Below are 17,045 nucleotides of genomic sequence, written 5' to 3'. Positions count from 1 at the left end.
TAAGTTAATTTCAGAGTTGTTGGAGCAAAGTTGCTCGTGTGAAATTAGCATATGGCCGTTTGAGACCTTAGTGGTGCATTATGCACATATCCTAGCCGTTGGCAGCTTACCATCTTGGACCAACGATATTCTATGCTATTTAGTGCATCCTTAATCAACATTTAGCCATGGGAAATTCATTCCTCAGCAAAGGAATCCTATGCCAAGTCCAAGTGTACCCGAGGAGCATTAAGAAGGCTTAACTCCAACAATTTCCATGTGCCAAATTAGAAGAATCCAATGGAGCTCATCAAAGCTTAGCCGTGAGCATTAAGGAGTCTTCAAGTCTCATTGATCATATGACTTAATTGTTGAGTCGTGCACTTAAAGGAATCCCATGCTCATCACTATCCAACCGTGGCAATCAAGCACCTTAGGCCAAGTCATTAAGTTTGTTTTCAATTGTAATAAAGCACACGAAACACATGTGCTCATTTCTTTACTACTCGAATATAGTCTAGTTTAGGAGTAGATTCATTTGGTTTTAGGGAATCCAATGTAAACTTACTATGCATAAGTCTTAGTTGCAAACCGTGGGAGCCTTAGAGGCTTGCCTATAAATGTAAGGCTTTTGCTATGAAATAAACACAGTTGAGTTGAAAGTTAAATTGAATTCCTTTGTGAATCAAAAAGGATTATATCCTTGTGAGAGTATTCTCCAAACCTTCTTGGCTGAACCAAGATTAGAAGTTCTTATCAAGAACCAAGTTCTTGTGGCGAGCATCACTTTGGCTTATCAACACCTCAAGTGTTGTGGCACCTTCACCTTAAATCTTTTCCCTCTTCTTTTATCCAATTTCAATACATTTCCGCTGCTTATTTTCAAGAGCTCTACTCAACCGAGAGTTAAGGCCAAACACCAACCAAGATAGATCGTTTCAAGAGCCTTTTAACCAAGAGGTTCACATCACATGGTAATGTGGAGGTAAGTTTTGAGATGGATATGAGGTTGAAGTTGAAGGATGGACTGTATAGAACATTGGTGAGGTATAAAAATTCTTAGAACATTATTGATCCAGAATAATGTGCAAGGATTTCACTGCTATTAGGTAAGGTAATGGTAATAGGTTTGATTTTTCTAAATGTTTGAAATTCTAATAGAGAGTGACAAACATGATCAGTGGCTCCTGAATCAAGGATCCAGGAACCTATATTTGATGTATTATATGAGTTTAGGATTGTACCTGATATTCTATTGTCTAGTTGATTGTGAAAACCAGTATCTGATGTAACATGGTTAACATTGTTATTGTTTTGAGCCTTGGACTGTTGAAACATTGACACCAATGCCTTATGTTGCTCTGCAGTGAAGGTCAAATTGGATGATAGACTGTTGTCCTTAATGGTATTGTCTAGTGTGTAATCATTTCCTTCTCCAACAGTATGTTCTTCATTATCATTGAATCCACATGTATTTATATTGCATGTTCTGCTTGTGAAGTAGTTAGGTGGAAATCCATGCTTCTTATAACAGACTTCAATGGTATGCCTAGTCTTTTGACAATATGTGCACACTTTCTGTCCCATTCCTCTTCCTGTATTAAGAGGTTTTGTAGGTCCTTGAGATCTTCCTCCATTCTGTCCTCTGAACCCCCTTCCTCTTCCTCTGATTCTTGCATCATTGTTGTTTTGTGAGTAGTTCTTTGATTCAGAAAAGTTGGATAAGATTCTTGGATCTTCAAACTACATTTCCCTTTCTTGATAAATGATCAGTGAAAAGGCCTTGTTGATTGGTGGGAGAGGATCCATAACCATGATTTGGGATCTTACAGTAGAGAATTGCTCGTTTAGACCCTTTAAGAAACATATGACATAGTCATTTTGTCTATACTTTTGGACTGTTGGGATTGATATGCATGCTTCATTGCAATTACAAGGAGGAATAGGTTTGAATGAGTCTAATTGTTGCCACAATCTTTTCATCTGTGTGAAGTAAACACTGACAGAGGAACTACCTTGCTTTAGGGAGTGGATTTCACCAATAAGTTCAGATATTCTGAACATATCACCTTGATAATATATTTCCCGAAGATCCTCCCAAATTTATTGAGCGTTATCCATCCATAGTACACTTTGCACGATGGCAGGATCAATTGATTGAGTGATCCATGAAACCACCAGATTATTGCATCTTCTCCAAGCTGTGAAAATAGGGTCGTGGTTGGGAGGTATAGGCAAAGTTCCATATATGAATTCCAATTTGTCCTTGGTTTCTAGTGCCATGGTTATGTCTCGTGACCATGGGTGATAATTATCCCCATTCAGAAGATGTGATACTAAAGAAGAACCAGGATTTTCGGTTGGGCTTATGAAGTAAGGTCCTGAAGGATCGAGGATGGGATTTGGGTTTATGATACGATTTTCCATTGATGAGATTTGAAGATTTCAGTGTTTCAAGATGAAGAGGTGCGAGGAGGAATTTTTAGAGTTTCATTTTTATGCACAGCAGAGACACCTTCATTGAAGGTGCTTTGATACCATAATAAGGATGAAAGTAGCCATGGGAGAGGATGAAGGAAAGAAAGAAAACAGAGATATGGCAAAGCGAAGAAGAAAGTAAAGAATACCTCTTGGAATGATTAATTATTGAATCAAGAATGATAAAGAAACTCTACAAAATATTTTTTATTAACAGGATGAGTGAATTGAGAAGAACCCTATAGATCTACTTATACAATGAAGAGAAAACAGAATTGCCTAAAGAAGGAAAACTAAAAAACTAAAAACCAACTAAACTAACCTGAATTACTAAAAATAGAAAGAAAGCAGAAAATAAGAAAAACTAACTTAATAACTAATCCTAACTTTGATAGAGTGTGAAAAAACTCAAGCACTAAAGCTGCCAAATTAAAGCTCCCCAGAATTTCTCCCCTGCATTTCCTTTTCTAAGTGTCTAAAAACATTGTAATGATAAAAGTAATTTTTTTCAAGTCTCTTCCTTCAACTATAATAATAATCTATCTTATAATTATAATCAATAGCATCAGAGCTACATTCGATCATATACTGGGAGTAGAATATTACTCTATCCATTTTTCAACTACCTCTAAAAATCTCATATTCATACTAAACCATCTTTATACACCTTGAGCTATGACTATCACTATTCAATCATCATCTATTCCTATCCCAATTTTCACCGAAGAAAACTATGAATTTTGGAGCACAAAAATGACTACTTTCTTCTAGTCTCAAGATTTGTGGGATATTGTAGAAGAAGGATTCACTACTCCGAAGAATACTTCAACTCTTACTATGGCTCAGAAAATGGAGTTGAAAGAGAATATGCAAAATGATGTAAATGTGTTATTTATTCTACAATAAACCTTGACGGAGACTATCTTTCCAATAACAGTGGGAGCTACAAGTGCCAAAGAAGCAAGGGGTACACTAAGGAGGAGTTTCAGGGCAGTGACAAGGTACGCACCATTAAACTTCAAACTCTTAGGCGTGAGTTTGAATTACTTAAGATGAAAGAGTCTGAGACCATAAAAGACTATTATTCTAAAATAAAAGAAATAGTCAACCAATGAAAGCCTATGGGGAAAACATTCTTGACAAAAGAATTGTTGAGAAAATTCTAATTTCAATTCTCAAAAAATATGACTCAATAATTACTACGATTGAGCAAACCAAAGATTTGTCAACTCTATCAGTAATAGAACTAATGGACTCTCTAGAAGCTTATGAGCAAACATTGAGTATGCATGATGAAGGTTCACTAGAAAATGTCTTTCAATCAAAGCTCAGACCAAGGCCTCATAATAAAGAATATGAAAGAAGAAATAATATTAGTGCGCAACATTCTAGAAACAAAGAGATTTCTAAAGATTTCTCTAGAAACAATCAAGCAAAATATCCTCCATGCGGCATATCCAAGAAGCTAGGCCATTCATAAAAAATATTGTCGATATCGAGGAAAGATACAATGGCAATATTGCAAAAGATTTGGGCACTCAAATCAAAATTGTCGCAACAAAAATAATCATCAAGCCAATTTCACTAAAGAATGTCAACATGACCTACAACTATTCTATGCCAACCAAGTATCTAGTCGTGATAAATAAGAAAACTAGTACTTGGATAGTGGTTGTAGTAACCACATGGCTAAGGACGAAAGCAATTTCAAAGACATTGATGAGTCTGTCAGAGTGAAAGTTCGATTGGGTAATGACACCATGGTTGAGTCTAAAGGTGAGGGCACTGTCATGGTGGAGACACAATAAGGTATACGACTTATCAAAGATGTCTTACTAGTTCCTAACCTTAAAGAAAATCTCTTGAGTATTGGCCAAATGATGGAAAACGGTTACTTTCTCCACTTTGATGGGAAAAGGTTACTTTCTCTTGAGTATTGAAATAGCCCAAGTTAAAATGGAGAAAAGAAATAGAAGTTTTCCAATAACTTGGAAATATGCTACTAACATCGCCATGAAGGTTCATGGCTATGGCATCGAAGATTTGGTCATCTTAATAATCAAGCCTTAAAGCTATTATATCATAAAAGAATGATGAAGGAACTTCCGTGCATCCAAGAGAATGAAGGAGCTTGTGAAGGATGTCTACTTGGGAAGCAACATAGACTACATTTTTCAAGTGGAAAAGCTTAGAGAGCAAAACGCTTGTTGGAGCTCATCCATACTGACGTATGTGGACCATTGAGGACGTCATCACTCACTAATAGTGGGTACTTCATCCTCTTCATTGATGACTTTTCCAGAATGACATGAGTCTATTTTATGAAATAAAAATCAGAAGTCTTTGGAGTATTCAAGAAATTCAAGGCCTTTGTCGAGAAGCAAAACGGGAAACATATAAAAGTACTTAGAAGTGATCGTGGTAAAGAGTACAACTCTCGCGAGGTTGATAAAGGCATAGAGCATCAACTCACTGTTGCTTACACTCCACAACAAAATTGGGTGTTTGAAAGGAAAAATCGCATGGTCATGGAGATAGCTAGATCGATGCTCAAGGAGAAAGGTTCTCGAAACACCTTTTGGGCCGAAGCAGTTTGCGTAGCTGTCTACATAATGAACATATGTCCAATAAAGGCAGTCGAAGGTAAAACTCCTATAGAAGCTTAGAGTGGTATAAAGCCATCAAGTAAACATCTAAGAGTCTTTGGCTCCATCTGTTATATATTGTCCCAAAAGAAAAGAGACACAAACTAGAAGACAAGCGATAAGAGGCATCTTCTTGGGATATAGCACACACTCAAAAGGCTATCAGATAAACAATCTAGAAATGAAGAAACTTATCATCAATCGAGATGTTGAAATTGATGAAATCACTGCTTGGAACTAGAATGAAGGCAAGATTGAGAGACATAACATCTCCATACCAACACAACAACCACAAGTAACTAGGGAAGTGGAAGAAACAACAAAAGATCCAGGTATACCAACTACACTCCCACATGAACAATCTTCACCAGAATCTTCTCCAAGACGAGTAAGATCTTTGGTAGATATATATGAGACATGCAACTTGACCATAGTTGAACCTGGAAGCTTTGAAGAAGCATCAAGGCAGGAAGTATAGGTCAAGGCAATGGAAGGAGAGTTAAAGATGATTGAGAAAACAACACGTGGGAGCTAGTAGATTGTCCAAAAGATAAAGACATCATTGGAGTAAAATGAGTCTATAAAAAAAGCTCAATCTTGATAGAACTATACAGAAGCACATGACGAGATTAGTAGCCAAGGGCTATTCTCAACAACCAGGAATCAACTATAATGAGATATTTTCTCTAGTTGCTCATCTAGATACTATAAGAGCTCTAATAGCTCTTGCAACAGAAATAGGATGAAGCATTTACCAGCTAGATGTCAAGTTTACATTCCTAAATGGAGTACTTCAAGAAGAGATCGATGTGGAGCAGCTAGAAGGATTCATGAGTAAGGGCAACAAAAACAAAGTGCTACGATTGAAGAAGGCTCTATATGGCTTGAAGCAAGCTCCTTGAGCATGGCATAGTAGAATTGATCAATACTTCATCGATAAAGGATTCGGGAGGAGTAAGAGCGAGCCTACACTATACATTAAGACCCAAGGTCAGTATGATACTTTAATAGTTTCCTTGTATGTAGATGATCTTATATACACTAGAAACAACATAAAGATGATAACAGAGTTCAAAGAAGACATGATGAAGACATTCGAGATGACAGACCTAGACTTATTGCACTACTTCCTCGAAATTAAGGTAAATCAAAGAAAATAAGGCATCTTCATCTCACAAAAGAAATACACAGAAGAACTACTAAAAAAGTTCAATATGTGTGAATGCAAACCAGTTGCTACTCCGCTCGTGACTAATGAGAAGCTACAAAAGGACGATGGATCTCCATAGGCAGATGCATCTCTGTATAGGAGTTTGATTGTAAGTCTTCTATATCTCACTTCCACAAGACCTGATATCATGTATACTGCAAGTCTTCTATCAAGATTTATGGAAAGCCCAAGTCAAATCATCTTTGGAGTTGGAAAAAGAATTTTGAGATACTTACAAGGAACAAAAGAGTTTGGTATATGGTATAAGACCAACACCAACTCAAAATTGCACGGCTACACTGACAGTGATTGGGCAGGTTCGATGGATGACATGAAGAGTACATCAGGTTATGCCTTCTCACTTGGATCAGAAGTATTCTCTTGGGCATCTAAGAAACAAGCAATCATTCCACAATCAACAACAAAAGTTGAGTACGTAGCAACTGTAGAGACGACCAACCAAGCTATATGGCTTCGACGAATACTCAGTGACATGGGAGATCAAGAGACAGAGCTTGCGACAATATAATGTGACAACAAATCGGCGATAGCGATAGCAAAGAATCCAGTCCATCACAACATGATGAAGCAGATCGCAATTAAATATCATGTTGTTAGAGAAGCAAGTGAGAACAAAGAAATAACACTCGAGTATTGCAAGACCGAAGATCAAATTGCAAACATATTCATCAAGACATTACCAAAACCGAAGTTCGAGCAACTACGATCGTTGCTAGGAGTCACAAAAAATTGCATCAAGGATGAGTGTTAGAACATGCTGCAATTCATTAGAAATATCTAGAAATATGGTAATGCAATTCTCTATCAACAATTCTCTAGAAGAATGAAGAGTAGGCTAAGCTTTCTAGAGATTGAAGTATACTTCTAGAATAATCTAGAAACTAAACTTCCTAATGTATGCTAGCCTATAAATAGGCAATAGACATTCTACTTTGAGTGTGAAAAAACCCAAGCACTCAAGCTGCCAAATTAAAGCTCCCATGCATTTCTTTTTCTAGGTGTCTAAAAACATTGTAATAATAAAAGTAATTTTTTTCCAAGTCTCTTCCTTCAACTATAACAATAATCTATATTCTAATTATAATCACATATTCTTTTCATGACATCTTAAGCATATTTTTGCTGACACAGAAATAACTATGTTTGGTTCTTAATAGCAAATATCATATTTGCAAACTTGCTTTGTACATGCAACATAACACATTTCTCATTTTGGATATAGTCTATTGGTTTAAGTAAGAATTGCACAATTGGTACTATCCTTAACTAAATAGATAGGTTGCTTTTCAAGATTTCACCTTCCGACTTTCTGATATTAGTAAGAGATTATATGAGAGAATATTAACTTGAGGGGATAACACAATAAACTGTTCACTTTAGAAGAGTTTAATGCACTTGCACACTTGAGGGGGCAACACAATAAAGTGTTCTCTTTGAAGAGTTCATGTGTACTTGCATGTGCTAGTTCATAGATTAGCTAGTCCGTTTTGAGTATTTGCTCTTCAAGTTGTGGTCATATCGATTTTAGGGCAATTAGTAAGGTCTTGACTTGTTAGACAAATGATCGTTTATGATCAAATATGTAATTAATTTGTCTTTGTATAATTAGGTCTAGACAAGTCAACAACCAAATTAAGATTAATTAAATCCTTAATTTAGTTTTAGGGTAATGCACTATATACATTTTTTGACTTAACATAGAAGTCAAATTTAAACGCACCACGACAAATACTACTAAGGAATGTCAATTGCACTATTGATTATAGAATGTTTTACAACAAAAGTTGCGTCTAATAATGTCATAGGATATTGAGTAGTGTCATGGTGCAGTAAAAGATAACCTACAATTTTTCTGTCATTCGAGGGGAAAAGATGAGGTTTTTTAATTTAGCTAGATGATTAATTTTTTCCTTATACAAATTGGACTAAATTTAAACAACCAAACAGTAGCCATAACTAGACACCAAATCATGCAAAAAGTTTTCACAACACAAAAGCTTCAAGGATAAAGAAAGACTTGTATTCATGTCATGTTTTTATCGGCTAGATTTAACTTGTTGGTTTAAAATACTGTACTTTTATTCAGGAGTTGTAATTGTAAAGTGACAAATCCTAGTCAAGAAGCACTCAACCCATGTAAGCCAGATGCTCAATTATGTAGTTTGAATCCAAATTCTAGTTTGTTAATAAGTTCCATTATTAAGGGCAAGAGTCAATACCATAGAGGCAGTGTTGGACCATATAGTCAAAAGAACAATAACATACCATGTACCATAAAATTTACAACTCAAGTTTCATCTAGTAAAGTAATTTTATATATATAATGAATCCTTGTCCAATTATCTTTGGCAAGTTTATGAAAACATGTTACAGCAGCTGAGAAATCTTCTGAAGCAACCCTGTGGGATTAAAAAGTTCACCTTGGTCCAAAAAATGATATTGGGATGATGCCATTTAATTATGACTTCATTGGTATTCAGTTCATCAACTTCATTCTTTCCATAATGCTTGAGAATGTTCTTTGAATAAAAGGTGGTCATGAAAGAATTTCAGGTGTGCCAGAATTTAGAAATGAAGACAAAAAGGCACCATCCATTCTCCTCACTACCTCCTGATATTAAGGAGCTCAAAGCTCCGCAGAGGATCATCACGGTTGCCTTTAATAGATCCGCTGGGAGTCAAAGTTGCTTGTTTGGTGTCATACGTTCTATGAGCAGTCGTTTGTCGGCCACCATTTGAGGTAAACCTGCCAGTATGGTCGCCTGAGGAAATTTGCTTGTTTGATGAAATTAGGGCTCTTCTTGAACTGCTGGCATATCGAGTTTGACCGTGTTGTGCATGGTGCTGTCATACAAGGTGAAGCCAAACATAAGAATAATTGACAAATACACAGTTTCAGCCATGAGTAAAATAGAAAAAGACTAACAAAAAGGAGAGATAGCAGAGGAAGCCATGCAAGAAAAACAATGTCTAAGCAATTATCATCAACCGTAACCCCCACTCTTAACCTTTCTGATTTAAAATGTGCTCTGCCCGTATTGTTTAGGAGCGGCCCAGTGCATTAGTCTACCATTTAGTGGGGTATGAGGAGGATAGATATATGCAGCCTTACCTCTGCAAGTGGAGGATAGAGGCTATTTCTAGGATTTGAAACTGTTACCTCATGGTCAATAAGTAACAACCTTATCCTATTGTTTCCGTACACAAACTGAATGTCATTATGTGACAAAAGTAACTAAACTAACTCTTTCTCATTGGCTTCTTCCCCATTTCTTCCATGGTGGAAGTACCCCAAACTATAAATCATCCATGGAGTAGATATCATACAAACATCTACAAATCAGATATTTAGAAAATAGTACTATTGTCACACAAGAATTTCAAATGGTAATAAACAGAACACAAACATATATTCTTATAGTTAACAACCAATATTACCAAATCCTTGTGTACTGCTACATCGTCAGACGTCCTATATTTGGAACGATCAACAAGAGGGGTAGCACCTGCAGGGTTCCTCCGAGAGTAAGTTTCAACAAAAGGAGTAGCACCTGCAGGGTTCCTCCGGGAGTAAGTTTCAACAAGAGGAGTAGCACCTGCAGGGTTCCTCCGGGAGAATGTTTCAACAGCACCAGAGAATTTCTCTCGAATCTCTCTCCCACCTGAAAGAAGCAATTGTGAGCAAGGATTGTATTATAAGGAAGTTGAGAAAAGTAAAATAGTTACAACATTCGTGCAAGGGCTGAAAAAGATATTATAGTTGAATGCTTTCTCACTTTCATTTTTAATTTGGAAACCAAAAGAGGAAGTCATGACATTATATGAAGTTCATAATCCTTGACCATCGGAGGTCAGGCTCGTTATGAACCAATAAGACACCAAATTTCATTATCTTATATTGCTGAAAGAGAACAGACCTGAGATCTTTTCCGGTTTTTGTACAGGTTGACCTACATTCATAGCTGCCTTGCCAGTGCCATGCTGTTATTGCAAAAGTTACAGTAAGCGACTTCGAAGAAAAAGCAAATTCCAAACAAGCAATACGTAAAAGGACTTACCCTCCCTCTAGAGTTGCTACCAGTTTCTGGATGCTTCAATACAGTCCAGTCAAAAATGTAGTCAAATTGATAGCCTGCACTAACAATGTCCATATCAATTTACAACTGCCTAATACGCTAAAATTTCCAGAAAAATACATTGAATTGAATGTGATATCCAAATTGGATATTAAGGGTAATATACCTTCTCGAATAAATAGATCTCGGAAAAGTCTCTTCAAATATGAATAATCTGGCTTGTCCTCAAACTGCAATGATCGGCAATAGTGGAAGTATGATCCAAACTCAGAGGGATATGATTTACAGAGCACCTGTTCATGCAACCACATAATTAAACAGGACCAATAAATTGAGATCTAATCTAAGACAGAAGGGGTAAAGAAACTGAATGCAAGAAAATATAAGGTTAAGAATTAGAAAATGGACATGAAACTGAGAGTATTTAATTGATCAATATTGAATGAAAGTAGAATAAGTAAACATAGTTCTAATGTACAAGAAAATTGCAATAATGCTTGTGTAAATACAAACTATTACGGGACTAGCTTTTGAGGCAAGCCTGTCTAATTAACCTCCACGGTATCATAGACTATATGAGGCTTGCCGACTTCTAACCTAATTAAAGCACCAAACTTCCAGCTAGTCATAATACCTCTATGGAAGTTGACACCTTCTTCTCACTGATTTTATCATATTTTTGTTTTTTGTTGCCAGCCCTGAGACCCTGCCACGGAAGACTATAGAAGACAAATGTAAAAAATAAAGTTATAGTTAGAAAATATTGTAGTAACATTCAACCAACAGTAAGGGGTAGAGTAGATGTGTTTATCAATGATCCAACCTTCCTCTTAAGAAGTACATGAGCACATAACCAAGAGATTCTAGATCATCCCTTCTGCTTTGTTCTACCGCAAAAATGAGGAACAATTAGATAATAAAAAGCATTCAAGTCTAGTTGTGAAATATTAACTTCTAGTTATTTGTTTCCAACCGAAAAAGGAATAAACCAGCACAAATATTACTCACCAATTCCAAGATGAGTGTTTACACTTGCATAGCGTGCTGTGCCAGTGAGGTTCTTGTTTTCCCTATGCAAGGAAAACAAATATAACTTTCTATTAGAAAATTGAGAACAAGGAAGCTATATTCAAATAACCGCTTTCAAACCCCAGGTTGGGCTTGGATGGGCATCATGCAATGTTCCACCAGAGTCAACGGGAAATTGTGGGACTGTGTTTGAAATTATTACTATTAAACTGTGCTAAAATCACCTAAATTTAAGTAGACTTTCCACTAGAAAGTGGAAGGTTTGCACAGATAACAAGGCAACATAAAATTTGTTTGCCTAGGTGTTGTTGCTTAACCAAGTAGTGAACTTTAATATCCTGAAACAATGACAGCAAAACCAACCTGTATGGTATGTGTCTATGAGACTGAAGATCCCTATATTTTTTTCCAAGACCATAGTCAATGATGTACACCTGAAATGTGAAACCAGGCATGATGTATACTTAAAAGAACTGAAATTTGCATGTTCAACTAAGCTATTTCTTATGAGAATCTATTAAACGTTTAATTTTAAGGTGGACAAAGGAATGGGATTCAATAAAAAGAAAAGAACGTATATGAACTCAAAATGCTACCCAATGACTTTGCATATGTCATGACCTAAACAACATAGATGTGGTATGAAAATAAGCTAAATGCACTGGTCAAATTTGCTTAAGATAGTAAACCATGGGAAAGTCCAGGAAGAAGCAAGAAGTAATCGCCTATTCTTAATACCATCATATTACTCAACCACACTTATGTTTGGATTCTTTTGAATGTATGATATCATTACAATGTGTGATTCCTCTACATTTATATCAAAGGTACAAAATAACAACTGAAGCCTTCCAAAATATTTTCAAGTATTCAACAACAACAAAAGCCTTTTCCTAATAGGTCAGGTTAGATACATGGATCAAATGACACCACTGCATACAGTCAAAACTCAAAAACCAAGTTTTATGAAAGGCAATTTAGACCTAAGTCATTCACAATGGTTTCTCTTAGTGTTTTTCTTGTTCTTCTCTCCTCTATTTATTGGGGTATCCAACTATTAGATCAAACCTTCTGAACAAGGCTTCTATTGGTATCCTTTTCACATGGCCAAACCATCTTAGGCGAGATTTTATCATCTTTACCTAGAAAAATGTTGGTCCTACTCTCTCTAATATATTTATTCCTAATCTTATCACTTTTCTTGTATTTCCACTTACCCACCACAACATTCTCATCTCTGCAACACTTTTCAGGTCAATAAAAACCACAAGTAGATATTTTTGCTATCTCCAATACCTCTCCATCAAACTTCACAAAAGGCATATAGCTTCTAAAATAAATAACATACCTCATTTGCTTTCCGTCCTAGGCCCATTAGAAAATTGTCTGGCTTTATGTCACGGTGAAGGAAACCTCTTGAATGCATATATTCAACTCTGTTAATCTGAAATCAAAAACAATATGACGCTAATTAAACATAGGTATCACTATTTAAGGTACATTCATCGGTAATAGTTGCCATGTAGACTTACTAATTGATCAGCAAGCATTAAAACTGTCTTCAATGTGAACTTCCGGTTGCAATAGTTGAACAAATCTTCAAGACTTGGTCCAAGAAGGTCGATGACCATGACATTGTAGTCTCCCTCAACTCCAAACCACTTGAGTTGGGGAACCCCGGCTGCAACAATAAAAAGTCATAGTATAACACTCGTAAGTCGTAAGGAATCATCTTCATTGTTTTCTAACATTTTTAGCTCTTCATTTTGCTTCGAGAGCATGACTAAATACTTCAACAGTTTGGACTTCATTAATAGAAGATGATTCGGAGCATCAATCATGTTATGCTCCATAATCAAGAAAACAGAAACAAATGTATATATAATTAAACAGCAATCATGAAATTGACATGTTAAACTTCTAGCTTTGGGTTATATAATACTTTCAGTAACCTAAATACTTAAAAGATAGATCTAGATCTACGCTTACTTCCTCCTTCAAGAAGCATATATAATTTTGACTCATAGTGAAGCTGCGGATGTCTGGTCTTCACAGGTTCCTGGTATTTTTTTGGTGGGACAAGAGTGGGTAATTAAGAATTAGGAAGACAGAATATCATGAAAATATCAATATAATCATTAACTGGTATAAAACGAACTAAAAAACAGAAAAATATGATAAACAATCCAAGATAAATTATATTAAAACAATATGAACCAAAGTGTGCATCCAGCAGTTGCAAAACAACTACAAAGAAAACATAATGTGAAATATTGCATTGCACTTCAATCCTAAAAGAATAGCTTATTGATTTCTTATTAACATTAAGTACTGATTTTCCTATTGTCCAAAAGTTATTGATTTCTTTTGTTATCTATTCCAGACATAAACCAGATTTCATGTAAAAATACAAGTTCTATTACTATTTGACCATTGGAACTCCTAGAGCATTGATAAAAAGAAGAAAAAACTTAAGACATCTCATGATCCAATGTAACAAGGTCTACCATAAGCATGGCATATTTATATAATTATATAGTCTAGAAAACAGGTACAACAGAGTAAATCAAGGCAATTATTATTATATATGCTTAAGATACTAAAAACATATTCATAACCAAGTCCACCTCGCAAAAAAATGAATAATTGATCACATGAAATTCATCAGAGAATTCATTAATCAAACAATATGGTCCATCCAGACATAAAAAGGGTTAAAAGCTTGAAGAGAAGTTAACATACCAGCTTAACAGCCACCTCCTCTCCAGTTTGTACATCAACAGCTAGCATACGAAATAATAGAAGGAATATGGTTACAACAAATTTCAACAACAACAACAATTAAGTCTTTATCCCCGCTAGGTAGGGTCGACCACATGGATCGAACGGTATCATAATGTTTTATCATAAATCATATTCACTGACAAAACATTGAACTCTAATTCATTCTCAATCATGTTTACATCTATTAATTAAAATTAAAGTATAAACAAATATATGAAATACAATGCATTAGGAAATAAAATTACAATGAAAATAAAACATGAACATACCTAAATAGAGCTCCCCAAAAGACCCACTCCCAATTTTCCTTCCCAGTTTAAACTTGCCACCAATCACGTGATCCATTATGTTCAATTCAGCAAGTGATTGATCACAATCCCAAAAAAAAAATTATCCACAGCTTCACCAGAGTCAAAATAAAAATCTTAACTTTCTTCCAAAATCCAATGAGATTTCACAAGCTAGTAATCAAATATCTAAGAAATTGGTATTAACATAAATCAAAGATAAAAGGGTAAACAAAAAATGAAACTTTTTTACTGTATTAATGATGATAACATCCCCAATGAATGAATAAGGGATGAAATCTTATTCAAAATACAAAATCACTTTCTATTCTAGCTACATCCCTTCACCGAAATCAATCACCACCATACCACAAAAAATGAAGCCCTAAATTCAAGAAAAAGGACCTCATTGACCTCAAGAAATAAATGAGAATGGTTAATGTTATGAAGGAACAAAAATAACAAAAAAATGAAGTTCAGAAATGGGTAAAAATAAAAAATAAAGAAGTGATTGGAAAACAAAGAGGGGAATGTGGTGGATGAGAGAGAAGTCAAGTTGGGAGAAAAATGGAGGAAGCTGTTATGTGCTGGTTTAGAGAGAAAAGACACAAAAACATACAAGAGAAACAAAAGCATTTACGAGATTATAGGAACTGTTAAATATTTCTTTTCCTTTTTTGGTTGTGTTTTTCTTTTTAGTTAAATTAAATGAATTTAACACTATTTAAACTCTCATGAGTTGACATTATAACACAAATAAATATATTTTTGATATATTCTCCCATAAAATCTTTCTTCTTATTAATTCTCTACAAATCACCTTATGTCAATGAGAAAATATAACTAGTTCAAGAGATTTTTACATTTTTATTATATTATTTATTATTTAAATTTTATTATTATTGACTTTAAAATAAAAGTAGCATAAATAAATGTTGGATGATAGTATAAAAATCTTTACATTTTTATACTTTACTCTATATTAATATGATATATAAGAAGATTTAAATTATTTGTAAGATGATATATTATTGTTAAAAATGGTAAAAGTCTCCTTTAAGATTTTGGTGGTGGAACCCATTGCCATAAGGATATCAGTATCATTATGTTGACTTCATCTTTAAACAATTTATCCTATGCTTTTGGACTCTTTAATGTTTATCCCTAACTCTAATTCCAACTAAAGGCTTTTGGGTGAGCAATTTTTATCCCATTTTTGGCCATGCTAGTATCTTACTCACAAATAGCATTGGCAATTAGGGTGGTCCTGCCCGTCCTGCCCATGTCCACATAATGCCCACTAAAATTAGGGTGGGTATGAGCTTGTCTGCTTTTAAATAGGGCAAGAAATATCATGCTCTGCCCGCCCTAAACATGGGCAGAGTGGGCTTGTGGGTCGCCCTAAATTAAAAAAGAAAACTAAAAATGACATAGTACTTGAGATTACATGGATACATAGTGTGACAGTAGGACACAAAACATAACATCTTGTTTTGCATAAATCATACATACATTTAATTGCTAAGATATTATATTTTGGAAAATTGCTACATGCACTCAAGTGGTGAGAACATGAATTACTCTTGTTATACTTACCCATCAAAAATTCTTATTTTAGTGTTCATTGATGCTCATGAGCCACCCTGCCAACCCATTTGAAATGCTCATGAGCGAAAATGACATGATGAGCGGACATTTTAGGGCAGATTGATACAATTTTCATGCGGGCAAATTGCCAATGATACTCCCAAGTCACAACCATCGTCATTCTAGCTACAATCATCAAAAATAAATTATTTAGTAATAGAACCAAGAATTGAATTAAAAACAAAAATAAGACTTTACGCACTAGTCTTAAAAGGATGATGGATTTTTAAAATACTTTTCATACTGGGTCATTAAAAGGTTTGATGTTAAAAATACTTTTTTGCATCCTTAAATTAAATAACTAATTTTAAAAATGTTTTCCGCATTGGTTAAAAGACAATCATCAATATAATGTTGAAAGTGATCATATACCTTTAAAATTGTCATTACCTTTTTTCAACTGATTTTAAATATCAATGTTAAAAGTTTGTTTTACACTACACTAGTGTTCCCCAAAACTCTGAATAGAATAAAATCAGAGTCTAAAATTAGAGATTAATTTGTACCTTTAGCATAATATGTCATATATGTGATAAAGTTGTTATACAATGTGTATTATTACACGTGTTTGTATTTAATTGGTAAAACCAAATTTGTTGCATTAACCCATGGTCGTATATTCACCTTTATAATTAGTCTGTTCCTATGTTTTGCTTTTTTCTATTTATTGGATTAACACCTCCCGCTTCTTAATATAATCTTTTTGCTTAGCAAAACAAATTATCAAGTAAATATATTTTCTTGACCAATATAATATATAGTAATATATGGAATGAAATATAACTATTAGATTATTCCGTTACATATAAGCCCTCTGATACACTTTGCCACTTCCAATTTGTAAGCACTACATTACAACATAAACAAATTATATTTTTATTTTGTACTA

The 17,045-nt window shown here is 34.7% G+C and overlaps 3 protein-coding genes across 4 annotated transcripts; 1 reads left to right on the top strand and 2 right to left on the bottom strand.

The window, feature by feature from the left end:
* Window positions 1–1,038: 1,038 nt before the first annotated feature.
* On the bottom strand, window positions 1,039–2,406 carry LOC109339946. Its single transcript, XM_019577502.1, has 3 exons — window positions 2,110–2,406; window positions 1,810–1,998; window positions 1,039–1,722 (listed from the first exon to the last, which is right to left on the bottom strand). Exons 1-3 carry the CDS (start codon window positions 2,404–2,406, stop codon window positions 1,039–1,041), a joined length of 1,170 nt encoding a protein of 389 aa, XP_019433047.1.
* A 4,054-nt stretch (window positions 2,407–6,460) lies between these two features.
* LOC109339945 (uncharacterized mitochondrial protein AtMg00810-like) lies at window positions 6,461–6,841 on the top strand. Its single transcript, XM_019577501.1, has one exon. It carries the CDS (start codon window positions 6,461–6,463, stop codon window positions 6,839–6,841), a length of 381 nt encoding a protein of 126 aa, XP_019433046.1.
* A 1,704-nt stretch (window positions 6,842–8,545) lies between these two features.
* LOC109339947 (casein kinase I-like) lies at window positions 8,546–15,140 on the bottom strand. 2 transcript variants are annotated; one of them, XM_019577504.1, is made up of 15 exons: window positions 14,492–15,140; window positions 14,181–14,221; window positions 13,428–13,497; window positions 12,971–13,119; window positions 12,787–12,882; window positions 11,802–11,872; window positions 11,418–11,479; window positions 11,233–11,296; window positions 11,044–11,128; window positions 10,576–10,702; window positions 10,392–10,465; window positions 10,251–10,314; window positions 9,885–9,995; window positions 9,772–9,839; window positions 8,546–9,177 (listed from the first exon to the last, which is right to left on the bottom strand). In XM_019577504.1, the coding sequence occupies exons 1-15, from the start codon at window positions 14,565–14,567 to the stop codon at window positions 8,938–8,940; spliced, it is 1,398 nt and encodes a 465-aa protein (XP_019433049.1). In that variant the 5' UTR covers window positions 14,568–15,140; the 3' UTR covers window positions 8,546–8,937. The 2 variants fall into 2 exon arrangements, with proteins under 2 accessions (XP_019433049.1, XP_019433048.1); XM_019577503.1 differs by having other exon boundaries at window positions 9,772–9,995; window positions 14,492–15,139.
* Window positions 15,141–17,045: the final 1,905 nt, after the last annotated feature.

The sequence above is a fragment of the Lupinus angustifolius genome, unplaced genomic scaffold (genome assembly GCF_001865875.1).
Source record: "Lupinus angustifolius cultivar Tanjil unplaced genomic scaffold, LupAngTanjil_v1.0 Scaffold_121_18, whole genome shotgun sequence".
NCBI classification, from domain to species: domain Eukaryota; kingdom Viridiplantae; phylum Streptophyta; class Magnoliopsida; order Fabales; family Fabaceae; genus Lupinus; species Lupinus angustifolius.
The sequence above is the reverse complement of the archived record's forward strand: the minus strand, read 5'-3'. Positions and strand labels throughout refer to the sequence as shown.